Source organism: Paramormyrops kingsleyae, chromosome 10, assembly GCF_048594095.1.
Source record: "Paramormyrops kingsleyae isolate MSU_618 chromosome 10, PKINGS_0.4, whole genome shotgun sequence".
NCBI lineage: Eukaryota > Metazoa > Chordata > Actinopteri > Osteoglossiformes > Mormyridae > Paramormyrops > Paramormyrops kingsleyae.
This window is the reverse complement of record NC_132806.1, coordinates 27504348-27531030: the sequence shown is the minus strand read 5'-3', so window position 1 is coordinate 27531030 and position 26683 is coordinate 27504348. Positions and strand designations below refer to the sequence as shown.

The following is a 26683-nucleotide window of genomic DNA, read 5'->3' as shown; positions in this document are numbered from 1 at the left end:
GTTGACCGTGCAAATGGTCCGAATGGTTCGGGGGAAGGAGGACTTAAAGGAAGTTTTCTAAAAAAAAAAAAAAAAACCTCACCACGGTAAGGTAGATCGCCAAACAATTAATCGCACATATTAGGCTACCTGGTAATAACTATATACAAGTTTTATAAAAGATGTACAGGAAAAACTACGTTTTTAAGCTATCCTTATAAAAATGTACCAATTGATACACTTGTAACCTACTACATCGGTATGTTACTGGATTCCCTTCCAGTACTATGAAATCTACAATTAATCCATCATATTATGTAATTATGTAATGTTTAGTATTCTACAAGCAGCAAGACCAGTGTCACTATAGATGAAGACAGATTAAACACACGAAAAAGTCACAATAGACATAATACTGCATTATTATTGCGTACGTTTATTAGTCTCCAATAACATGTACGCATTACAGAGTAAAGGTGATCTTGTCCTGAGAAACTCGGGGCAAAACGGCTGGTGCCAGAACAACACAATCTCTGGGCAATTTAGAAATGCCAAGTGCAGATACCGCTGGCGGGAAACCAGCAAGACGAACACAGTGTGAATATGCAGACAACGCACACGCACTGACTCGCACATAGTCGGGGTATGAATCAAACTCATAACCCCGGAGGTTCGAGATCTTATATATGCATAGCTATGAAATGCATTTAGATTGCGTGTTTAAACCACTCATTAAATCACTGAACACTGGATATGTGTGTGTATGTATACATACATTCAGTGTATACCATCCATAAATTTGTGGTTCGGTGTCATTCCGTCCGCTGTGTTTTGTAATAAATCGCCAAACACTTTTATCTGTAAAATCTATCAGTAACACATGCATTAAAGCCCATGCCAATGCACAGAATGGGACTATGTGTGAAGCCTGTATCCCAGCAGCTTCAGCAAGAGATAAAGGTACAGAATGCATCCTGACGGAGGGTCTCCAGAGGCACCACTGGCCATTTGCATGCATTTGGGAATGATACTCGACAAAGGAGACAGGCTGATGGAGGTCAGGGGCTTGTGGAGAGGTTCCTCTCTATCTGTGGCTGCAGGATGGACACCATTGGGGCTGTTGAGAGGGAAGCAGGGAAAAGGAACTAAAACATTCATGAACAAGTAGCTGGAAAAGTCATTTCAGCCCAAGGACCCTCCTCATGATGTCAGCCACAGAGAACCCCCCACCTGAAACATAAGGAGAAGACATCCGGGAACCTACTGAGGCTGTGTAAGACAACGCTAAGGGAGTGTGTGTGTGTGTGTGTGTGTGTGTGTGTGTGGTCCAGGTATATATTATATCATGGGGAACAAATGTCCCTACAATGTGATAAAAACCTGTTATTTTGACATTGTGGGGACCATTTTTTTCAATCCCCACAGGGAGAAATTCAATTTTATTCAAATCTATGACTGCAGTCAAAAAGTAAAATGTAAAAACTCTTGTATTTTTGTTTGATTATTTACGGTTAAGGTTAGGGCTGGGTAGGGGTTAAGGTTGTCATGTTGGCATTAGAGTTTTTCCCCATAGAAATGAATGGAGAGTCCCCACAATGATATATGTGTGTGTGTGTGTGTGTGTGTGTGCTGATGTTTTATTAAGGCTAAGGGAGATGACGTCCAGCTCACGTCCCACATGAGGTCACCTGTCAAGTGGCTCACTGTCTCCTCCAGTCAGGATCTGATTCTCCCAGACAGCAAGGCACAGACCTCCTACCCCCCCAAGACACACACAGGTACTTTCCAGGTTACATCTGAGAAGATCAGATCACAAGAATAGAGTCACAGAGGAACATGGGGGATCTTGTGCTGGCATGTCAATAGTTGTATTAAATAGTTGTATTTCTTAGACATGCACAGGTTATACAGTGAAATGCAGAATGGATGCGAGGTTCGGCTGTTGGACCATCATTCTTTGTTTGGGAGAGTATTCAGCCACATGCACTAAGCATTTAAGGGTTGGACATGTTAGCAGTGATGTATTCGATGTTGACATAATAGTTTCTGTACTGAATGCAGTTTGGCTGAATCAGGTTTGCAGGAATGACTTGGACATGCAGGGGATCCTGACCATGATGGCCAGACTGAGTGCTCATGGATGATTCTGGGTGTGTGTGTGCGGGAAATAGGGTGGGGAGGTCATATTGGTGGGGTGTGTGTGTACTGTATGTGTGTGTATTTGACTGGGTTTGTGTGACCCTGTGAACAGTACAGCGGTTTTCCCAGTGATGGCATCAGAGGACCAGCAGCCTTACAACTGAATCAAACCAGTAGCCCCTGCAGGCTTGGGCCTAGCCACTGTGCAGTCTGGATGAAAGCTCCAAGACAAGTGTGGTCTCTCTTTACTCCCTCCCTCCTCCCTCCCCCCCACCTTTCTCTCTCTGAGACTCTGTCCTTCCTCCTGAGCACCAAGGCTGAGTCAACACCAGTCCAATATGCCCCCATTCTCTGTATCTGACACACACACACACACACACACACACACACAGCAGAAACTGAACACACACATTTAGGCTCCCTGCTGTTTAAAAGAAAATATTAATTGCAAAATATATAGTACCTTGTATTTTAAATTTGCTTGCAAAAGACCAGTTAAGAGCTTAAAATAATTGCAATTTCAAATAATTAATTATGAATCATTGAATCGAATGAAAGATTTTTTTTAAATCTGTTCCAGAGCATTTTTGAAAAATTATTATGCGTGCGCAGACTGTCATGCACTGCCCTCTGGAGGGGAAACAGTATTACTGCACATCCTGGTCGCAAGTGGAAACCCAGAACGATGAGCAATTCTGCAAATTGGCGTCGCTGCGCACTTGGCTTGTCGGCGTTTAGTGCTGGAGCGGAGCGGAGACACCTAACAGCTGGAGAGCGCAGGAGTGAGACGGAGCTGGCAGCACAACATTTCCCGGCGTTTAAATCCACTGTCCCTCCCCCCAAGACGCAGCGAGTCCCACCAACCGCAACCTTCTCCGACAGCCCGACCCCGCGTGCTTGACACCCGCGTGTTCACGCGCGCACACACGCGCGCGCCCGCGCGGCTTCGCACCAGCACGCGCGCGCGGTGACAGCGGCACTCCTACACACAGCGAAAAACTCGGTTTGACTGTGAATTTTGGACAGATGGTGAGAGTAATAAGGACAACCTGTTCCTTGCTCACACTCTCTCTTTATTTTTTCTCTCCTTTCCACTCCACTTTTTCCATCCATTCCTCTATATTTAGTCTGTCTCAATCTCGGCTCCTGTTCGGCTCATTGCATGTGGTGCCTACTTCTCATGTCCCTATAGAAGCGTGTGTATCATTAGAAAAAAGAACTCATGTATTTCACACCATTAAAAATGACCCACTACTTGTTTGGCTCTGTTCCTTCTCTGCCACTTAGCAATGCAGAAATTGGACCTTCATGGAAGCAAAACAATATGCACATATATACATATAAAAATGCACTAGCTTGGCCCCCATTCACCTCCCCCGCAACAAACAGCATACATGGTCAGAAGACTGTTGGTTATGGATGTAGACTGTACAGTCCACATTGTACATGAAGACAAACACGTAGCAGTCAAGCCAGGACTGTCTGCATAGCCAAAATATCAGGTTTAAAGCCATACGCCATCCTGCAGATGAACATCAAAGCAGGTATTAGGGCATGTGATAGGATGAAAGTCTTTTAGATTAAAATCTCTCATGGAATGACACGGTGGGTACAGACATTGCTTTTTATAACAATAAAAACTTGTACAAACAGTTTTGTTTGCTTTATGGTGTGTTTGTTGTTTACTAACTACTGGGATTTATTTTTTTTCGGTTAATAGTCACAAAATAGATGAGTGGTTAGTTATCCTCTTTATAGCAAATCTGCGATTTCTCAGCCGGTGGATATATATAGAGCAGTGATTCACACTGACAGAGTCGAGAGGCCCAAAGCCACACCAAGCTGTCGGCAGCCCAGGAGCGCAAACGGAGGAGCAAAAGCAAACAACAAACATTCACCGTGACCTCGCGGAGATCAGACGCGCGGCTGAGCGCTGCCGCGGAAGACAGTCGGACGAGATCGCTTGGCCTCGACGGCAGATGGGAAGGAGAATGAGGAGAACAGAAGATGCGGGAGGGGAGATTAGGGGATACGGTGGGAGGGGGCTTTTTGCTAGGGAGCCGACTGATGCGTCAGCCTTGAAGGAGGTCTGTTACGGAACATGGGGGCGCAAAAACACACACACGTGCGTGCGATCGCTCCCCTTAGCATTTAATCGCCTCGCTGCTCATCCCATAATCCGGGGGGGGGGGGGGGGGGGGGGGGGGTGAACTCTGTGATGTCAGCCATGGAAGCAGGAGTTGTGGCTTACAGGTTAAAGGCGGATTTATATTTCTGTGTAGAATCTACGGTGTAGGTAGCTGTGTAGCCCATGCTGTGCGCACCTCCCCAGAAATGTAACTGCAGGCATCAGGGCTTTGTGTAGGGAAGGTAGCTACAGAGCTACCTATGCTGTAGATTCTACACCGCTGTATATGTGAAGTATATGCACTTAGATGTGTGTGCAGAACAAGTAAAATGGTAGGCGTGATGTTTACTGGGCGGTGTCTTTCGGTCGCGGGTCCGAATTTTCACCATGGAGTTCAACCAAATGAGTCATAATGCTACCTTCCAAGTAGACTAAAACAAAATAATAATAATAATAATTATTATTATTATTATAAAACAACAACAATAAATATATTCACAACATGGTGGTGCAGTGGTTAGCACTGTTGCAACAGACTTCTGAGAGCTGGGTTCAGGTCTCCGTGTGTGGAGTTTGCATGTTCACGTTATGTCATTGTGGGGTTTCCTCCGGGTTCTCTGATTTCTCCCCACAGTTCAAAAACATACTAAGGTGAACTGGAGATGCTAAAATGTCCATAGGTGTGAGTGGCCTGCAATGGGCTGGTGTACTGTTGTGTCCATAGCTTCCGCAATAGGCTCTGGACCCCCGCGTGGGAGAAGTGGGAAGGGGGGCTGGATATTCAGAACTTTGATGGTCATGCAACAGCTCAGTGTGTAGCAGCTTGGCCTCACAGTGTCTGGATTGTGGCTCCAATTCCTTCCCTCTGCTTTGTATGTATGGATTTTGCAAGTTCTCCCTGTGTGGTTTCCTCCTACAGTCAAAAAACATGCATTAGGGCCAGCTGGTGCCTCTGAATTGCCCTGATTGTGCATCCTGTGATTACCTAGCTTCCTGTGACTGTACAGGATAAGTGCTTATGGAAAATGGATGGGTGTTATATTTGGAATGACTATAATATTTACTCATAAGTTTCAGAAGCAATATAATCACAGAGAAATTGAGTTCACCAGCTGGAGCAGGATTTAAAAGGGAATTTACACATTCTGCACTGAGTATTAATCGGGACAGTGATATCAGTAAACAAGGACTGATGTAAAACTAATAAAAAATTGCCTTAATTCTCCAAGCTGCTATATGACAGTTAGTATTTCCTACAGCATTCAAGGCCGCCCTTAATCCCCAAAGATTCTCTGCAGTAATACGTGTGTTCTTAAAATAGACACTGTATTTGAAGTTGTTGAAGGGAACAAGGTCCGCTTTCCTGTTAAAAGCTGCAATAGCAGAATTAAAATTCATGCGACCACTGATGAATGAAAATACATACCATCAGATACAAATAAGAGCATTCTGGGGGAAACAGACAACAGAGATACAGGCTGCACATAGAGTTCATGCCTGATGCTGTATGACGGAGGCAGTTGTATCCGCAAAGGGTCAGTGTTAACGCAGGATTTTGGGATAAGCTTTAGGCTGTTCAAACCCAGGTGTGGGGACTCTTCAGCCAATCAGTCATCTAATTAGTGATCTAATGAGGGCAGTGTTTCCCCAACGTGGTCCTCGGGGACCCACAGACGGTCCACATTTTTGCTGCCTCCCAGCACCCTGTCAGAGTCCACATTTTTGCTGCCTCCCAGCACCCTGTCAGACGGTCCACATTTTTGCTGCCTCCCAGCACCCTGTCAGACGGTCCACATTTTTGCTGCCTCCCAGCACCCTGTCAGACGGTCCACATTTTTGCTGCCTCCCAGCACCCTGTCAGACGGTCCACATTTTTGCTGCCTCCCAGCACCCTGTCAGACGGTCCACATTTTTGCTGCCTCCCAGCACCCTGTCAGAGTCCACATTTTTGCTGCCTCCCAGCACCCTGTCAGACAGTCCACATTTTTGCTGGGAGGGAGCAGAAGCATGGACTGTGTGTAGGTCCCTAGGGACTGGATAGGAAACACCAAATTAGGGAGTTGCAGCGATAAACCCGCATACGCAACGGATGAGATTGGCTACCCCGGCTGTATGACATTAATACGCCTTGGCATGAACAATTAAAAAAATTGAATCAAAGTGTCATGGTGGTAGACACTGCCCATGAACAGGGTTTGGGTGTACAATTACATGCAGAAGGGAGTGAGTTACTCATGGTTACCCAAGCTGGAGGAGAAGGGGGTGACTTCAGACCCAGGAAGGGATGAGTCCATCTCGATGGCAGCTCTCAGGGGACTCGGTTGCTGTTATGAGATTAGCAGCTGTGGACTGAAACCAGGAAATCCACAAACCGTTGGAGTATAACAAACCAGCGAGGGCCATCACTGAAGAAAGGAGTGATGAAGAGGCAAAGTCAGAGACAAAAAGGATGAGAGAAGGGGCAGATGGGGCTTAATGAACGAGCAAAGGAGTAATAGTTTTGCCACAATTACTGTACTCATCCCAAATTCCTGTGTTGGGGCAGAGCGGTGAAGACAGCTGATACCAACAGGCTGAACAAGCTGATTAAAAAGGCTGGTTCTGTCCTGGGTGTCGGACTGGAGAACCTGGCGGAGGTGTCTGAGAGGAGAATGCTGAAAAAGCCTCTCAGTATCATGGACGACCCCCTCTCACCCCATGCACGCCTCCATGATGGGTCATCAGAGCACACACAGCAAAAGACTCATTGCCTGCAAATGCAGAACCGAACGCCACAGGAAATCCTCTCTACCTGTGGCAAAAAGAGTGTATAACTCTTCCTCCTTCTGTAGGTGATCTTTTTCACCTTTTTCAGCATTTATGTCATTAGGTTCTCATTCGGATTGTACAATATTACTCATCTGCTTTTTATTTACTCACCAGTATGGTATTGAATGTTTGTTCCATCCCCTCATCAGAAGCTGCTATCTCATTTTATTCATGACACAGACACTAAGTCACTTTTTATAAGCACTTGCACTAATTATCTCTTATTTTATTATATCTGTTATAGTTAATTGTTACTTTGTTAGATTTCTTTTGTTATTCTGTTTTGCACTATTACTACTGTTCTTTTTAAGCTCTTTACTGTCTCATCTTTATTCTTCTTGTTGCACTGAGCATGTTTAAGACAAAATAATTTCCTTTGGGATAAATAAAGTTCTTCTTATCTTATCTTATGCAAGTGCCACTAATAAATACACTAATTATAATCTGGTCCAAAATATTTCATTAACCTAACTGGACCTGCTCTACGTAAGCAAGTCAGTATGACTCCCAAATCCAGGACAAGAGAAAATCTTACATGCAATTTCATCCTTTAGGATTAAAATTGGAAAGCAAAGCAGAATCAGGGACCTGCTCATTCCACTTTGGAGGTGGGATATCACAGGAGGAATTTCGCAGGAGGGATTTCACAGGAGGGATATCACAGGAGGGATTTCACAGGAGGGATATCACAGGAGGGATATCACAGGAGGGATATCACAGGAGGGATTTCACAGGAGGGATTTCACAGGAGGGATATCACAGGTTGAATGCACCTGTAGCCAGAGCCCTCAGATTCACTGCAATACAAATCCAGGAAAACTAAAGATTTCAGTCCAGAAGCGGCTCTCCAGTCAGCTCACGCAGATAACAAGTAATAATGTAACCGGTCTGGCTGATAAAAGAAACCTCAACTCAGGTTAAAAGAGGACAAAAAAAGTCCCATATGAAGGAGATGCATGGCTTGGCATGCAGCACTGAGGGACAGAACCTCCATAGAACCGGGAAGACGCTAACCGACCTGGCTGAACAGAATCAGAATCTTTTTATTTACCAAGTAAAACAAGAACAGGGGGCTTGTTTTGGTGTATGTGCTATACAATGAAACATACAATCAAGGCAGAAATACAAAAGACAATAAATAGAATAAAAAATGATAATAAAAATCTAAATAGAAATGTGTGAAAAATAAACAGGTAGATATGTAAATAATGGTGAGACGGCCAAATGCAGGGTGCAGGAAGCTTTGGGGTCTGTGCAAAATAGCTTTTGAAATATGAATAAATATGAAACAATCCCATTAGTGCCAGTGTGCTCCGCATGGGACCTTCTTCAGGAGGCCGGTGGCCTGTGGAGAAAAGCTGTCTGGTGGGGATCAGCCCTCGTACTCAGCCTGGATAAGGGAGACTCCGGAAGGAGTAATGAGCGATGTTGGTCGGGTGCAGGGAACTCCTCAGAACCGGCTGGCCCGGCTGAAAGGGGACGACCCGCTTCGTGTTCAGCGTGAGCTGGGGGCGGCTGACACGGCCATTTATAATGTGGTGCAAAAAACACCCACAACAAGGCTGAAACCAGCCATCTTTGTATGCGTCTACGTATCAGAAGTTATAGGGAGGGGTATATTAATAGCAAGGGCAGGACCTAGAAATTCTCAGCCCCCTGACAAAATATCACCCTGACCCCCACCCTCGCCGGGGGATCCATACCCCTCCGACACCCCTAATAACCAGAATATTATTTTAACAGAAATTTATTTAACGTTCAGTTCTCTACTGTATTGCTTTTTAACATTGTAAAACTGAGGCAATGCTATTTTTTGTTATGCCAGTAAAGGAAGCCAATTGAAACAGACAGATGTTCAGAGAAGGACTGAGGTATGGCTAGGGTGGGATAGGGGTGCAGGACATGCAGAAGACACAGAGAACCCAGCAGTCAGCAGGTCCAGAACTAGGGCTCAGGACCATGGAGGCTGTTTTCATGTTTGGTATGAACCTGGGAGGTCATGTCCCTGCACAGGAGCAAGAGTGTCAGTACATTACAGAGACAGATTATGACGCATAAAAGGGAATCAGAAAGCCCTCCGCAAACCCTGTTTACATCACCTTTTATATTTTCCCTGCCCACGCCAATCTCACGAATTGCATCCAGTCATTTATGGTAACATAAGCAAGGCATTCTGGGTAAAAACAAAGCACATTTCTGCAATGTAATGATACTAAGTTTTAAAACATGTGTGATTTATTTTAGCTTATATACATATATGTAGTTTGACTTTCCAGAGGTCCATTATTTTGCTGCATAATGCGTTTTTTATATTTATAAAATTTCAGAAATTCTACTGTGCCGGGTGAATGATGAAGCTATTTCTTTAAAATATGCTGGCTTGTGTTGCTGCATTTGGTGAAGTGCGTGGCAATAGCGGAGCATTAATAATAAACAGGAATGCTGCAGTACGTCAGGCCATTAATACTGTACGGAAAATAGCAGCATGGATTATATTCCAATAAAGGGGGCATGAAGGAAAACTCTGTGTAGGTGCAGCGTTAGACTTTAAGCCTCAGCTGTGGACTCATGGTGGAGCAAGCTAGCTAATTAGCGCTCCAAAAGCACGGCGTAGCACAACAAAGGCCGACTTATCATATCCACTGCGGCCTTTGGCTGGCTGCTCCCTGTTCCTTTGTGTATTTTTAGCTGGACCCATTTGGGTCAATGAGCTCTATCCACTGAGAGCCCATGACAGGGCCAATACCCTCTGTGCACCGCGTTCTCCACGGTGGAAACGGGGAGAGGGCTCAGGCGAGAGGGAGTCACTCGTCGTTATCGCTCGTCGGATAGAGCCGAAGAGCGCCACCCGCTGGAAATAGTCGCTTCCTGGTTCAATTTTTCTATTACAGCTGGAACACCCCCCATCTAGAAAACTACGATATATATACCATAGTTTCCCAACCCAGTCCTCGGGGAACCCTGGACAGTCCACGTTTTTGCTTCCTCTCAGCTCCCAGGGCACCTGATTCTGTGTTCCTGATTGGCTGGGAGCTGGGAGGGAGCAAAAACGTGGACTGCTGGGGTTCCCCGAGGACTGGGTTAGGAAACACTGCCATGGGTTGCCTCTACTGACTTAATGCACCAATATAAGATTCAGGAGCCAGATAAAGCAGTTGGTGCTAAAATGGACTTAAAGGTATAAGGAAGAGTGAGGTGGTGAGTGAATAAGTTGTGGTTTGATCAGGCATCTGCAATCGTGCCTCAGGTCAGGAAGCTTGGCTGCCCTGGACTGACTTAATTCAGCTTATTTCTAATAAGCGATGAAGGCAACCGAGCTGGATTTGGAAGATGCGGCTGATCTCACTGATCACAGTTGGTACGCAAAAACATTTACGGAGGTCCTGTTTTCAGTTAGCTGTGCTCATAATCATGTATGCTATGGTAAAAAAAAAAAAGTGCCTTGTATGATTGAACTCCTCCCTGTCCTTTGGCAGAACCGCCCCCATTACAGTTAGTGGGAGAATTGGTAGGACATTGAGGGAATGCAATCGGACTGTGCCAGGAAGTTTACGTCACCACTCAATATGGAGAATGTCAGTCAGGGAGTAATCCAAACACTTGCAGAACAGTCAAGATGTCCCCAATACCAAAAGCACGGGGGTGATTGTCTTCATATGGATAATCTATGATTATCTATGAGTAATGTACTACCACAGAGCACCAAATCTCTGATCTAAAGCTCAGCTCTGAGCTTAGATACAGTCAAGAGGTTTGACATACATCCGACAAATATCAAAATCTCTACGGTACACTTGCCACGTTCCGCTGTAAACTTAGTGAGCACCTTCACCAGTGATTATAACAATCGAACCATCCCTGTTAAACTTTCCAGAGTGCTGATGAGGGCTAACCCCTTGCTGTTTAACCACAATTTAATCTTCTGCTGTTCTAGGTACGCTATCAAGCCTTACTAAGAACGTGACTCCCAATGAAAATGAATGGGCTAATCTTTGCAATAAAACTCACTGCACTGAGTCGCGGCCCGCCGTCTGCTATGGCAGAGGCGGGACTTTAGTGATTTTACACCCACTGCGAAGATGATGTCAGAGATGCTGTTAGGCCATATTTTTATATGTTCACACACACACACACATAAAGAGCTGTACTGCATACAGATGAACCCTAGTCCAATTCATCACTTAACATAATCTGACAGGCCAGAGCTGGAATAGGGTTTAACTAATGGGTGTCACAGTGATAAGTCGCCCGTTTATTTATCGAAGTGCAGTGCTGCAGTGTTATCACCAGCAGTGCAGGGGGAAGCAAAGGAGGAAGGGGAGGCTGCACAGTGAATTGGGAGCCCAAGAAACCAACAATCACTGCAGCCCACCATGAGAAAAACAGCCAACCATTTGGAATTTTTTCACACAGGTATCTAAAAAAAAGAGAGAGCAAGAATCAGCCTGAGGTGTTAAGAGTGTTAAACACAGCACTGTTCCAAAGGGGAGTGTGTCTTCTCTTACCAAGATCTCCATCGTACAACCATGCTCGTTAAACGGCAGAATAAAATGCGTGGAATTTAAGTGAAATACAGTTTGCAGCACTGAATAGTAATGGCAAGATTGTTAGGCATTTTCCGGTTTTCCTTTAATGTATTACATTGTATTTTGTTTCATTTTAATTTTCAGCTGTATCAATTGTCATACAAACATTTCCAAAATGCAGGGATGCAGAACTTGATCGGCCAGTGACCAAGAATAGCCGATTTCCTGCTGATCTGTCTAAATATGGCCAATTTTATGAGGCGATCAAGTAGTTTGCCAGCTAACATTACTTTTTGTCCCTACTTAGATTGCAGCCACAATTGTGTCCCCCGCCCTTCAACTTTTCTCCCCCAGCTGTTGCGTGATGTGAGGCAATTCACTTACAGACAACATGGCAGTATAAAGAATACCCCAAAAGCCACGAAACTGGATTTTAAGAAACGACAGGTGAATTAAGTAAATTAGGAGATGCAGTGTTTATTGAAAGCCGGTCATTTCACACAAGCTCCCTCAGCTGACTGACAAGCAATGAAATGTAAAAAGAAAATGGGGTTGAATTGTCAATTAACAACACACAGAAGTGGTAATGGGAAAGCCAGGTATGAAATGTCTCATGTATGATGGCTGATGAAAGAAAATCACAGACAGAAAGAGTCTCCATGTTTATTGTCGTTTTGAGGGGCAGGTCACAGCGACGGCTGTTTCGGAAATAAACAGAGGACGTCTACTTCTGTACCACCCCCTCCCCCCTCCCCAGGGCCTTGGCTTGGTGAACATACAGTGCATCTCGGTGCATTTTCACGTTGTCTTACTGTCCACATGTTCTTACAACACAAAACCCACATCTCCACGTCCCCAAAACCCTACTGGACACCAGTCAGCTGTTTTCTGACCCCACGTCAGATGCTGCTCTGGATGAAGAGTGTCTCTCTCTCTCTCTCAGCCACACACACACACACAAATATACATCCCATTTTAACCCTTTCCCTCCCCCAGCAGTACCCCAATCCACCCCGCCTCCCCTCAGCCCGCCCTCGCACTGAAGAATGGCAGCGCCTTGATGAAGGAATCCAGCCTGCTGTTGAAGAGCTCACTCCGCAGGCTCTCACCCAGGGGACAGAGGGGGTTCTTCACTATGTACTCCACATACAGCTGCAGACAGATATTGCCCAGCATCAGCACAGTCGTATATGGTACACCCCCCCCCATACAGTAATACAGTGTTAACCTTCTCCTCACCGTACTGTAGATCTGGTGCAGGATGTCCCTACAGTTGGGAACACCCAGGTCAGTGTTCATCACTACCTTCACCCCCGTGGGCGTCTCATAATAGTGAAGCTTGTAGCGACTGGTCTGGAAGGACAAGAAGCCATCCTTCCTGGGAGGCGTGCAGGAGTTAAGGAGCGACACACAGGGAGAGGCACCCCTCTTCCAGGACACAATCGTTACCCAGGTTAACGTCACCCCTCTTCCTACAGCCATTTTGCTCACACTAAAAAGTGCGCACTTTCAGCAGGATACATATCTAAAGGGGACATTTTGCTGACAAAGGAGCGGATGGAGAACAGCATCCCATACATAAGCTTAAATTCCTAAAAACACAGAAAACAGATTAATACTTGTAAAAAATCACAGAGTTAATCACATGATAGGTAGTCGTGTGGATATTTTAAATGCACGCACTGCGTGTGATGTTCACGGTGCAAGTCTTGCACTTTTAACGCCAAGAAGAAAGGAGTTAAAGACAGGGTCGCCAACTTTGGTCAGCTGGCCTGAGTGAGATTCAATTCAAGACAAGTCTGCACATACACGCACATGCATTTACATGTATGTTTATAATGGAATAATATAGATTTGCCGTGAGATTTCTTGCGAGGGTCTGAGTCTGAAAGCGTGAGTGTCACGCCAGATGCGTGAGAGTTGGCAACCCTGTAAAGATTCGTTTTGCTAAGTGTTAAAATGTGGAGAAACGGCAAGCTGCTCGCCTCCTCCTTGGAAATGCCGGCCTGCTTCTTTCGGTTCCACTCGCTGTAGTGCAGGCACGCGCCATTGCGGTCGAATATGTACAGGTTGTGGACCGTCATCTGCTCGGCTCAGAGCTGAAAGGTAAAGCACACCGGCTACCAGCTGTACCGCAGAGGGTTTACCTTTACCGGGAACACGACGCCATGCAACATCGAGTACATATGGATGCCGGTCTAAGCACAACAAAAGAGCTAACTATCGGCGTGACATTATTCAGTCGAAGTTTTACGTTCAAGCAGGTGCACGAATAAGTTTTTTTTTGTGAATTCGCAATACAGCAAAACTAAGCATTCTACGAAAGTAGTAAATATTTAATAAAACACTCCACGTTAGCTACATTTAGCCCGTTAGTGCAATTTCGGCATTTAAAGGAACTAGCTGCTATGAGCTGGATAAAATGTACAAAATGTACCATAATTCAGAAAGTAAACCGTTTCTAAATGTGATATTGGGAGATTAAAATTAAACTTTACACGGAATAAACATACTACTACCAGTTTTATTTAGCTTACCTCAAACAGACAACCGAAACATCAGCCACCAACAAAACTTCCGGTTTAGCCGATGAGTCACGTTTCAAAATAAAAGGCCTAGTTCATATTTTTAAAGTAGTATATGTCATTGCGAGCCAATAGGCAGATAAACTATGAATCATTTTAATCGTCATCAAATGTCAATATTTATTCCGCACAGTTATGTTTTTTTTCCATTGTATGTCGTAAAATACCAGAATAGAATGTTTTAGAGTAAGTAAAATTTATCTATATATTAAAGTATTGGTTCATTATCAGTAATAATTTAACCTGTAATACTTACCATTACTAATCGAAGGGCATGTTTTAAACATGTTTAAGTCACTCAGAGTTTGGGCAGGTACAAAAGCTACGTTTAACTAGTTACTAGTTAACTAGTTTAAGTAGCTAATATGATGAGTTATTATGTTCTCCACTTGGCCAGAGTTGTCTGGATTTGTTAGTGTCTTGAGCAGTTTCTCCCCAAAAAAAATGGAGCTTATATATTCTTAAATTCAGCTCCAGTTAACCTCAAGAATTTTTGGAGGAACTCGTACTGCCAGTTAATAAGTTATTAATAATATTTTATTGAATGATTACATGATAGAACAGTCATAATATATGAATAAAGTCTTAAGCATGTGTATTAGACAGCAATATATATGGAAAGACTGACAATTATTGTAAATTTGCGTTTTTAATAGACTTGATGAAATGAAACAGAGAAATAGCAAATAACAATTAGTCATGTTTATTTACTGTATGTATAATGCTGTTACCTAAAAGACTCTGGTTGATGTATATAATGCAAAGAGCAGTCAAATAAACAAGTAGTGAAATATAAAATACTTCATGTTTGGCAGTTATGAACATGAAAGAAAATTATTAGCTAATAATCCAGTAATAGAGCAGGAGCTTCTTTAATAGGCCTTTCTTGGAATTGGGTGATTAGGGAGCAGCCAGTCTTTGTTTAGACAGATGTTTCTGATGTATCATGGCTGTCGACAGCAGATGTGTCTATGTTTCCTGGTAGAAAGTCCACTCCTGTGGCCATCAGTGGCATCAGCGCCATTGGATCCCCTACATTCATGGACCGTCCCGCTGGTCCACTTTCTCCTGGCTTCCATTCCCACTCCCCCACCACCCACTCATTTCCTGCTGTCACTCCACTCCTCGAGCTCCTCTCCTTACTACCCACTCTGCTCTCCTCCTGCTTCCCATCCACTTGCTCTTCTCTCAGGATCAAGCTGTACCGTGTCATCAGCTCTCTGGACTCTTGCTTCATCTCAGGGTCTCTGTCACTAAGCTCATAGCTTTGCATGTGCCTCCATACTGATGGCTCCCCATCGCGATTCACGACCCTGTACAATGACTTCCTGATAACGTCCTGGTTCTCCCGTCTTTTAATAGACACAGGTCCTGTTTCTCCCTCTTCTCCAGCTGTTGCATCCTCCTGGCCCATCTCCACAGATGTCAGTGCTGCATTTTCTCCCTCAGATTCACCCTCATCACTAACAGATACAAATAGCATTGAGCGGAAAACAGCCTGCACCCCTCCTGTCCCTTCCAATGGCAGCGAGATGTCCTCTGCTCTGTCGGCCGTCTTAATCTTTCTGTTCTCCGCAGACCCTTCCACGCTCTTTAACTCGTGCCTTAGATGCTCTGTTTTTGCCCTCTTCCAACGGGAAAGCGGCAGGTAAACTCGAATGTAAATTCGGAGGATCCAGAAGCAACCAACACAGAGCCACAGGCCTAGCAGGATACAGAGGCATAAGTATCCCACAAACAGCCACCAGCAGTACACCACCACTGGTCCATTCTGCTTGCTCCTCTGCCCCTGTTCCCCAAACATCCTGACTGAAGGACTGAACCCAGTTGGAAGCATGGTCGTGGTCAAAAATGTAGGCTCTACTGTTATTTCTGTACCAGTTCTTGGAAGGAATGTGTTTACTTTCGTTTGTCTTGAGTATGTGGTTGATGTAGGCTGTACGGTTGTGTCTGTACGAATTGTTGGAGGTAATGTGTTTACTTTCGTTTGTCTTGAATATGTGGTTGATATACGCTGTACTATTGCTTCTGTAGCAATTGTTGGAGGTAATGTTCTTGCTTTCGAATGTGTTGAGTGTGTGGTTGATATAGACTGTACGATTGCTTCTATAGCAGTTGTTGGAGGTAAGGTTCTTGATTTTGAATGTGTTGAGTGTGTGGTTAATATAGGCTCTACCATTGTTTGTATATCAGTCATTTGAATTAATGTGTTTGTTGTTTGGGCTAGTGTATGTTCTTCTGAGAGTACCGTTTCTGTGTCATGTATTGCAGTAACTGGCGTAATATCAGTTTGAATTTCAGGTTCAGAACAATATCCGTTTTCCAGATTGATTATAGATCTGTTTTTCAGATGGCTTGGACTGTCACACACTACACTTTCTGGGTCGTTCAAAATGGAATCTGGACCAGTATGGATGTATACATTGAAGCTTTCATCATCCAACCAGCTTTGCAGATACTCCATTTCACAGTTACATACCCATGGGTTCTGGGATAGGTAGACATAAGGAATATTAGGCTTTGAACTGAAGAACTTGTTTGGCAAGCTAGTAAGATAATTGTTCTCTATGTCAAAGGTCTTGAGGACAGTGGATGGGATTACGTATAGCAGGTCCTTAGGCACAGCCCTGATTCGGTTTTGGGAGAGATCCAAAATCTCCAGATATGTCAATCCCCTGAAGGCAGCACTGTTCAGAGTTTGGAGCTGGTTCCCATCCAAGTAGATCTCAACAAGTCTGGCTGCGGCAGCGAAGGCATCTGCTGGTAGCTCCTGGAGCCTGTTGCTGGAGAGCCATAAGATCTTCAGTGTAGGGAGGACCAACTCAGATGTCCTTAGTAGTGCAGACACTTGGTTCTGGGAGAGATCCAACTCATGGAGCTTGGAAAAGTTTGTGTAGGCAGTCCAGGACAAGGACGCAAAACTGTTATTTTTGAAGATTAATACTTCTGTGGTCCATTCTACTGTAGAAGGTATGTCTCTCAGGCCCATATCTATGCAGCTCACCAATGGCTTGTGGTCCGTGTTTGTTCCACTTACACAATTGCTGCTGGCCTGCTGGCAGCACTGGTATAGGAGGAGGAGGAACTGCAGGAAGAAGAGGTTCATTCTGGCCCACGCGACAATCGCAGCCCTTGCAAGAAAAATGAAGCCAATTTAAATACTTGATTAGAAACCTTTTGCTGTAATAACATGGAGGCTAGTACTTTACCAGCACTGACTTTTACAGCATTCACCAATTTGTACTACAAACTCCATATAATCTATCCATGATAGCCTTTAACCTAAGTACATCATCAGATTATAGTGTAGTGTTCAGTAAACATCTTCCAATACTTAACACAATTGAGCATGTCTAGGTTTCGTTCAGGTTTATGTTTTATTAATTAAATCAAGATTAAATCAAGTTATGAATTAAAAACTGACAAATTATGAATACGAAGAAAGTATTTCAAGAAATGAATACCAAAACTCTTCTAAGTTTTTTACAATTAAAATTCGGGTACTGCTAATTAATAAAAAAATTAATTAAAGAAATACATTTTTAAGTACATTGAGTTGAAATAAAGACGAAGGAGATTTTACCTTATTTCTCTTCGGTGTTACTGTTAATAGTGAAGTGCGTTAAATCTTGAGTCATTTAGCCTGTATTGACTTTGACTGAGTCCATGTGTATCCCGTACTGCCTCATAAGATATGTCTGTGGATGTCAGGCACATTATAGACGACAGATCATCCCACAAACATGCTGCCACGTCTCATCTGGAGCGTGACCTGCGCATCCTGAGAAACCCTATCTCGCTTCCTTCTGTCAGTTCGCGTCACTCAGCCCAAACCCCAAAACCTGGGCACCATTTGCAGAAAGCTGACCCTGCGTTTCTGCTTTGCACCAAATCCTATTGTTTGACCATCCGTTTGCTCCACAGCCTCTCTATCAGCGTTGACCACGTTGGCAGGGCCTGAAAACAGGAACCAACTGTTGTACTTTGTGGTCAGGACAACCATATCACTGGTCACAAGCATTAGAACTGGAGGAAGGATGAATACAAAGGCATAGATTAATTAAGCATCCATAATTTTATTCTGGACTAAGAATAGTATCTGTTTCGCCACCTACAACCCGCAAGTTCTGACAGTGGCATAAATATTGGTTCCATCCATTTTCTATACTTGCTTGTCCTATGGAATCTCATGGGGTTTTGGAGCCTATCCTGGAAACTACGGGCACAAGGCGAGGAATAACCCAGGATGGGAAACCAGGGAATCTGGAACTTGTGCAAATTCCACGCATGGAGCCATGGCGGAGATGTGAGGCAACAGCGCTAACCATTGCGCCACCATGCCGACTCAAGAACTTTTAATTTGAAAGTCTATTTATGTCTAAGTTCCTTGTGGTTTAACAGTACAAATAATTAAATACATTGTACAAATTGCCCTTTCAACACAAAATGCAGAAATGTAACTTCTTTGTTTTGAAATGATAGTTTGTACCACACCATTATAAGGACTCATACTCACACGTTTAACCTAATATGGTTCATTATTTATGGTTGGATTTTGTTTCAGAGTTTATCTTTCCTCACCTTTTGGTCCAACAATTAGAAGAATATATTTAGCGAAAGGCAAGGCACCTTTCAAGGTGAGACAACAGAAGTATGCCTGGGAGATGGAGTGAAGGGTGTGGATGTTCCAGGAAAGGGACAAGGTCCTCACGCCTCCAAGCTGTCCTTCACTTTGTGGAGCGCAGTGACAGGGACAGGAAGTGACACGCCAGCTCGGGTGGTCTTCCTGTCGGCTGTTCTCCGCGGAATGGCTGAGTTGGGTGTTCGCTCTGCTTTCCCCGGCTTCTCGTATCCTGAGGATGCTAATGCTAATCCTAGCTCTCCTGCCTCAATGGGGATCTGCTTGCCATCCCGACAGGCACACATACCATAATAACATCATAACATCCTTATTGGATAACTTTTCACTTTACTTTTGTACTTATATTTATTTCCTGTCCAGCCATCCGTTTATTTATTTATTTATTGGCGCTCGACAGACACAGCCATGAGAATTTATTTTCCGATAACCATGTGACTTTTAGGTTTTCCGAGGGTTGCCAGGTGGGGGAGCCCAACCAGTCACTCATTCAGATCAGTGCTGTGCAGAGCCTTTTTCGGAGAGCAGGTGCTCAACTGGCGGGGAAGCATCTCCTCAGTAAATTTTGCAGGGGTGGCATTCAGCATCTCTAATGGCACCTTCAATATTTTGGCAAATGGGGCCGGTACTCAGTGCATGCCCCCCCATGTGACTAGTCTTGTTGAAAACACACAAGCCTAGTAAGCAGGTGTTCACCTAACCATGGCTTTTGGCCTGCATACCTTTTCCCACTCTTCTGCTCTTCCCCCTGATAATCTACAACCTCCTCTACCCTGCTTATCTGGTGCTCTCTTTGTTCAGTATTACAAGCGGGACTGCTTTACAAATACAGAAGTAGACTTTAGTTGCAATGTTAAACTAATGCCTTTCAAAAAATGCATTTATCTTTCAGCAGGAATGCAAGTCACTGGGCTGCAATTACAAATGCTCACCACTAGGGGGTGTGGAAGCACTAAACGCCAGAAAGACCTCAGAACTCCCAAAACCTAGCAACCAAAATAAAACGAATCCATAAATGAGGGTTATGAGGTATATTGTACGATGATGATTCTGTGTGATTCACTAGTTGTACAGTTAACATCCAAGTATCCTTAGGCCCATACTGGGCAGATATAGTTGCTCAATGCAAAACACGAGTGACTTTGACTTTTTAGTCACTTTGAGCAAAAAGGGTAATTGTTTCAGCGAGAATTCCATCGGCTGATGTGGAACAATGACTGTGGTGGTGTTGGCAGGGATATTCTGAAGGAAAGACAGGCAGCTGTAGGGGGACGTGCACACGCCTTGATTGTGATGTGTGTGCACTGGTTCGAGATACAAGGATGCAAGAAGAGCGACTCTGCATCCGCTGACTGCGAACACGACCTCAGGCATCAGCGAGCAGTTCCAGTAAGAACCATCTGTTGAGAATTTTGCGGGGGAGTCGCAGTGGTCAAGTTGCAGTGGGTAAAACCTTTTATTACTAGTAAGAATGCACTTTTGTGCATAAAGTGGTGAAAAGACCAAAGACAGCGGTCTAATGAAAAATGGAAAAACACCCAAACGCTTACAACACGCAGATGAGTACATACTTGCTGCACGCCAGGGGACCCTCCAAATTCAAACCCTTGTTTCTGACTGTGAATGGGCTCTGGCAGCTCGGTTGTGCTCTGGGGTATATTTTCCTGGCATGGTTTAGCTCTATTCAAACCATTTGAAGAAAAAAAAATGATGTAAACAAGCACAAAGTCATTCTACTGTAAGTTCATGTTTATCATATGGGATCTTCCACACTCAAAATGCCCCCATACACTGTGCACATGGGGCAAATGAATAGCTATGGATGGAACCCCATTCTCCATGACTGTGATATCCACAGCCCGTGCATGGCCACTACACTGTCTGAAGAGCATGAAAACGTTGTAAACAATATGCCCTAACCTTCCCACTCACCAGGGGCCTGTTTCACGAAGCAGGATTTTTTGCTTAACCGGATAACTTGTCAGATTTAAGGTAGTCTGGGCTAAATAGACTTTATTTTCATCCACTTACATTTGGCCCAGGCTACCTTAAATCCTACATGTTATCCAGCTAAGCAAGAAATCCTGCTTTGTGAAACAGGCCCCAGATCCCAAACCAACCAAAAGAAAAATTCTTAACAAAACACAAAAAATGTTCCAGACTCTCCGCCATGGTGCACTGAAGCTGTGTTGGCATCGCCTAGTAGTTCACTGACCTATTTCTACAGAAACACTTCTAGAGAGATGTAATGTTAGTCTTGTATCTTTGTGCCAGTTCACTTTGCAGTGAACAGCTGGTAAACTCCAGTGTTATCAGAAAGCTGGATAACGCAAGTCTGAGTAGAATAGTCCATTACAGCTGGGATGGAGGGTAGAATAGTCTCAGAGTAGAATAGTCCATTACAGCTGGAATGGGGGCAACTTTGTCTTCCTTGAAAACTGTCACCAAAAATGCAAACAACATACATTTTGCTATCATTTAAATGACCACATTATGTTATATTCCTAAATATAACTTCTGGAAGTTCTTCCTTCATGGAGCCCCTAGTTTTCGAGGGACCCAGGAGACTGTCTACCCCTGCCTTTTGGTTAGTCCGTCCCTGCTTGTCAGTCAAGCACTGATTATAAGCCATAGGACCAACCTTGGTTATGGAGATCCCTTAATTGCATGTTCCATGACTTCTAAATATGACTGGTGTGCGTCTGCATGAGCATTGGTTTGTACTGATGCATGTTCTTGCATCTTGACACACGCGCTTGCGTCCTATTAATGAATACACAGGACGCCGAGTGTTCAATGACATTCATCTGATATTCTCCACTCCTTCATAGGGCCCACAGGAAAGCAAAAACCCCTGATATACTGTCACACGTATCAATCAGGGTTAGGTGGAAAGGATTCATTTCACATTTACGTTTTTTTTCACCCTTTAATGACTAAAGATATATGATGAAGTGGATAAAGCATGATTTTATTTTATTTTTTGTCGTAACAGCTGGACAGTACAGAAAAGGGAGAGGGTTTCATAGCAAAGGACACATTTGTCCAACTGCCAAACTTTGGAGCTGATATGTCATGAGGTATCTGATCCTAGTTGATCCTTAAAACCCTTGTGAATGTTTATGTGATAAAGTGGCTCTGAAAAATATAATGCAATAAACGGGTGAAACATTCTTTGTATGACTATAATCTTGGTTGTCACTAGAGCTGTTATTCGAAGTAAAACGTATACCAGTATGAACGGAAATTTCTTACTAAACTCGCTTACATCGTTCAGGTATTTCTTACTGCTGACGTTGGAGGTCAAAATTAAAAGTATCATGTCAATACGTAAGTAATTAAAGAAAACATATTTATTTAAAAATACAAGTTACACTTTGGCTAAACTAGAGACTCCTTTTTCAGTTGTATTTTTCCTATCCTCTGTGTTTTAAAGGTTGGTGACTTCTCGTCCCATCTCTCAATTCTCATTTAATTCACTGTCATTTAGTTTATATATTGCCATTTTGTGACATTTAACTGACAGCCCGCAAAGCTGTGGGGTGTCAGTCTTGCTTTCCAGCGGCCGCTTTCCTCCTCCCCCCCACCACAGTCCAGTGACGCCGGGTCGGGGAAGAAGATGGCGGCGTCCGAGCAGGCGGAAGGTGAGGGAGGGTTCCGGGCTGCTCTGCCTTGCGGGCTTGCTTGCCTTTCCTTTCGCTGTCAGACCCATTAAAAGCGAGGCTCCGGTGGTTTTGCCTTTGTGTTACCGGCTATGCAATTTCACCGTCGATTCGCGACACTTTCCGGAGGATCGCTGCCTGTGCACCGTGGTTATATAGCCAGTTTAATATTGAAATATGATCGATATAATTCGGGTGCAATATCGATCCTTTTACGCAGCGCTGACAGCCGGCCGGCAGGGTCCGGTGCCGTATGCTTTGGTGCCTGATCCGATCGCTCGCAGTCTTGCTGGATATTCAGTTAATATAGTCTGTGGTTTGTGTCATTGCGTCCTCGGACGGGGTTGGTAGGTTGATCGAGTAACCAGCGGCGGCGGGGCCCTGGCTGAGGGCATGGGGTACGTAGCCCGGAGCCGGCGAACCACCGCGCTGCAGCCTGTTAACAATCAGCAGATGGACAGTGTCCCAGCGAAGAAATACCAACTACCACTGGCCCGCTGAAATATTTAACAAGTTGTTTTAATAGATAAGTCCTTTCTGCTGTGTAACCCTGTTTTCCACCTAATACCAAACTTATTTCTGTTATTCCCCCTGACCAGCACAGTCTCACAGCTGCGTTTCTAATTATAATTGAAGTAAATGAGACACTTACTTGATAATTTAAATTTAATATATATTTTAAATGTTTCTAAGTTTATTTCTTTTTTTACAGTTTGTTTTCGACAGACATTAAAGCAGTCCCTGCTGACTTTTCTATAAACAATCGCGTCCTGCTTAAAAATAGTGAATAATAAATTGATGATGTAAAACGTTTGCTCGGGGTCTGTCTTGCTTAATTAATGTAGCCTATTGTTTGCACTAATCTGCAAGGTGCTTTGGAGAAAATTAGTTTTCAATTCTCATAAATGGAAACGTCTTAACTATTAAAACATCATTTATATACATATAGGCCTACATAAACTATATGTATATTAACTGTTTGCCTTTTTGCAAGATTTCAGATATTGTCGCGGCAGAATGTCAGCAGGTGGTTATCTGAAAGTAGAGTTATACTGACCAAGAAACTATGAATGTATAAATTTAAAAACCATCATCTTTCAGTGTCCATGACTAAACAGCTTTCTGCATATAGCTGTATGCCCACACCACTTCTGGTGCCAGTTTTTATTACCATGCTTGTTTGATGCGCGTTTTGAAATTTCACAGTAGCATGTTTAGTTACGTTTTAAGAAAGCCGCTCCGCAGAGCTGGTGCACCAATGGTGTTAATGCGTATCGTGCACGTGTCACTTGTGATCAGGACTGTTGGATTTGCTTGTGTTTTTCCTACAGTATAGATAAAGCGGTAGTATCGATTGGGGAGTCTGTCTTGCTTTCTCAGGTTCTGTCCAGAGAATTGGCTTCCTAGGAAGGATAATCTAATTGATTGTGTGTCTGTGGCATATTGCTATGTCGGATAACAGACAGCTGGGCACAGACGGGACTGTCACCGTGCTGTAAGACGAACCAGGCGGTGTGACAGTAGGAGTCTGGGTCCGCTTTGGTTCCTTTTTGACGTCACCGCTGAAACTCTCCCAGCCTATCCATGTGTTCATTATCGTTCATTTCCAGCACACCTGATGTAACTAATTATGAACCTGGAGATTACTTCATTAGTTTAATTACCTGGTGGTGGAACAGAGCAAATATATGGAACAGGTGTGGGTCCTGAGGGGGGGATAGGGGGGCACTGGTGAATATGTTTGACGGTTATGTTGTAATATCCAAGTGTGAAATTTCCGCTTTGACATCTTTCTCTTGATTGGCTGTCTTTTTGTGCACAGGGACTTGCATGATGAGCCACCTGGCGTGTGACACACAGTGTGGCTGTGGTTTAGGCGGATTTCCCAACCCAGTTCATAGCTACCTGTCAATACACTGTCCTGTTTCTCCACTTGAGATCTGAGAGCAGGTCGGATCAGCCTGAGAGATACATTGCATTACCGCACTCTTCCAGTGAGATGCCCTGGGACCTGTGTGCTCCCCGCTGCACAAATTTGAGTCCCTTGCGCAGAACAGCCCTGAATGATTTGGGAGGTGAATGTTGTCTTAGACCACTTGGGACTCGAAGTGATTGTTTTGGCTGTATTTTGAAAGGCTTTTACGAAAACAAGACTTGTCATATGTGGTAGGGGATCGATCCGTGCATAAATGCCAGCAGATGTTATTAAATTTGTTCTGCTGAAATATACTACAACAATGACAAGAAAATCCCACATGCAAGTTATGCCTGACTGGGATTTCATGTTGTGATGTTTGGTCTGCCTCTTCAGATGTGTTTTTGCAGACACAGAACGATTTTCAAAGGCTGAGCTGCAAATCCCAAACAGGCATGGCGTTAATGAATGAGCCTCCAAATGACTGTCACCGTTGATGCAATCTATCCTTCATGAAGTGATCCGTTCCTCTTCTTTAATACACTAAATGCAAAGAAGTCAGTAAGACATTCTCCGCGTCCCCTGTTACTTTAATAGTGGATAAGCTGTAGCAGAGATGATGTTTACATCCGTAGTTAATGTTGGAAACCTGTAAGCTTGACCTTCCAGCACCAGGCTCTGCAGAAGGTCTGCTCTCACCTCTGTGTTCCACCAAAATCCTGGCCAACTATTTATGTTTTTCTTACTTAAAAATAAAAATTCACCCTAAAACTTATTTTGTTAGTGCCCTGTACCCAAACCCTGACAGGTCCTAAATATTACAGGATGCCTATAGGATAGTAGGAGACCAAACTCCTTCATTCATAAGCAGTGGGCATGTCGGACCAAGCATAGGATGGTGTTTTTGCATATGGGGTTAGCATTTATTAGTTCTTACGGCGCCCCCTTCAGGCCGTGTCTAGAACAGAGACATAAGCCAGTTCCCAAAGCCCAAGTACCGGTCCTCCCAATCTACAAACTGGAAGGACTCTAAAAGTTGATTGAAAGTTCTTCACATCTCTGAGAAATACTTCCCAATCTTCAGCTGATAAAGGGTTCTGTGCATGATGACTTTTCCATGTTTTCTTGGCCTGAAGACCACAGTCTCATTAGGATTTTCGCTTCCCACAAAGGAACAATGCGTTGGATGTCATCAGACGGCCGATACATTGTAACACGCCAGAACCTCCTTGGAGACAGAGCTGGTCTGGGGTAGATCCAGCTCTTAAAAACATGATGTGGTTGTGTACCCACATAAAAGACACACTGTTCTGAAGCAGTTTATTAATTAAAGTCTAGGGAGAAACAAAAACAGATTAGGCTCTGTTATGGCAGGCATCACCGTTTGCATGTGGTTTGGCTTAAAGCCCTTATTACCGACCCCCCCTGGGCACTTTATGGATTTCTCAATATGAGCAATAAAATGTACTTTTAATATGTGACTTGACTCAATTCCTTAGCCATGATGTCGTTTTTAAAACGGTTTTTATGTGCAGTTTTGCATCCTCATTGAAATCCACTGGGTACTGTTTGAAGATGGGCTTTTGTCAAGATCGTTTAGCTCGCGCGGGGGGGATGGGTTTGAAAATGCAAGCAGCTAATCGGCTTGAGAAGGTGAATTATTTACACAGTGGAATGTATCTTTGGGGTCTAGTCCTGATCTTTAACGAGAGAATGTGGGATTTTGTGGTTGTCCGTGCGCCTGTACAGTACCTGTCTGCCCACTTACGGAAAGGGTATTTCTTGCCTTACGTGTTTTACCTGTAGGTGCACTGCTAGAAATTTTGGGTTCCCTGACCCAGACCAATCCAGTTATGTTCTAAATTTGTAGGGCCCCTGTCACTCAGAGGCCCTTAGAATCGTCCTAACATGATGGCCCCCCTGCTAACAGGTTTCAGGTCTAGATGCTTGACCGTGTCTGTATAGATGGTGCACTCTGGTCCACCTACTGTAGGCCCCCTTCCCCTTTTCCATCTCCTGCTCCTCCCAGGGTGAGTCATCTTATCTCCTTCGTTGCTTTTTCAAATGCATTTACTTTCCAAATGTGTGTGTTTCTTTCATTCTGGCAGCAGAGCCCCAGGGCCTTTGATGGCTGTTAAGAGCGTAAATGTTCCCTTCGCTTTTAGGGACAGTGAAAGCATCACCCAGTGTTGGTTTGCACACATTATACCAGATGTAGTTCCGCTCTGCCTCATATGAGTGGGAGACCACCTTCTGCTGGGGGTTGACTGTGCTCTTGTTCACAGTTTGACTTGCAAATGGA

General features: G+C 44.1%; 2 protein-coding genes and 1 long non-coding RNA gene across 5 annotated transcripts in view; 1 reads left to right on the top strand and 2 right to left on the bottom strand.

Annotated features, from left to right (window-relative positions):
* Positions 1–12037: 12037 nt before the first annotated feature.
* trappc1 (trafficking protein particle complex subunit 1) lies at positions 12038–14223 on the bottom strand. Its single transcript, XM_023797472.2, has 5 exons — positions 14118–14223; positions 13566–13679; positions 13102–13172; positions 12820–12958; positions 12038–12732 (listed from the first exon to the last, which is right to left on the bottom strand). Exons 2-5 carry the CDS (start codon positions 13662–13664, stop codon positions 12604–12606), a joined length of 438 nt encoding a protein of 145 aa, XP_023653240.1. The 5' UTR covers positions 13665–13679; positions 14118–14223; the 3' UTR covers positions 12038–12603.
* A 572-nt stretch (positions 14224–14795) lies between these two features.
* On the bottom strand, positions 14796–18145 carry LOC111836339 (uncharacterized). The gene is made up of 2 exons (XR_011993628.1): positions 17749–18145; positions 14796–17296 (listed from the first exon to the last, which is right to left on the bottom strand). It is a non-coding gene; the product is annotated as an uncharacterized lncRNA (long non-coding RNA).
* Positions 18146–22307: 4162 nt separating this feature from the next.
* LOC111836358 (calmodulin-binding transcription activator 2-like) overlaps positions 22308–26683 on the top strand; it is a 32682-nt gene continuing 28306 nt past the window's right edge. The window contains exon 1 of one of the 3 annotated variants that reach the window (XM_023797507.2): positions 22308–22448. The gene's annotated coding sequence lies outside the window, so the exon portion shown is untranslated. Of the gene's footprint in view, positions 22449–23166; positions 26412–26683 lie in introns of those variants that run through there. The other 2 variants (XM_023797509.2, XM_023797508.2) reach the window with 2 other exon arrangements.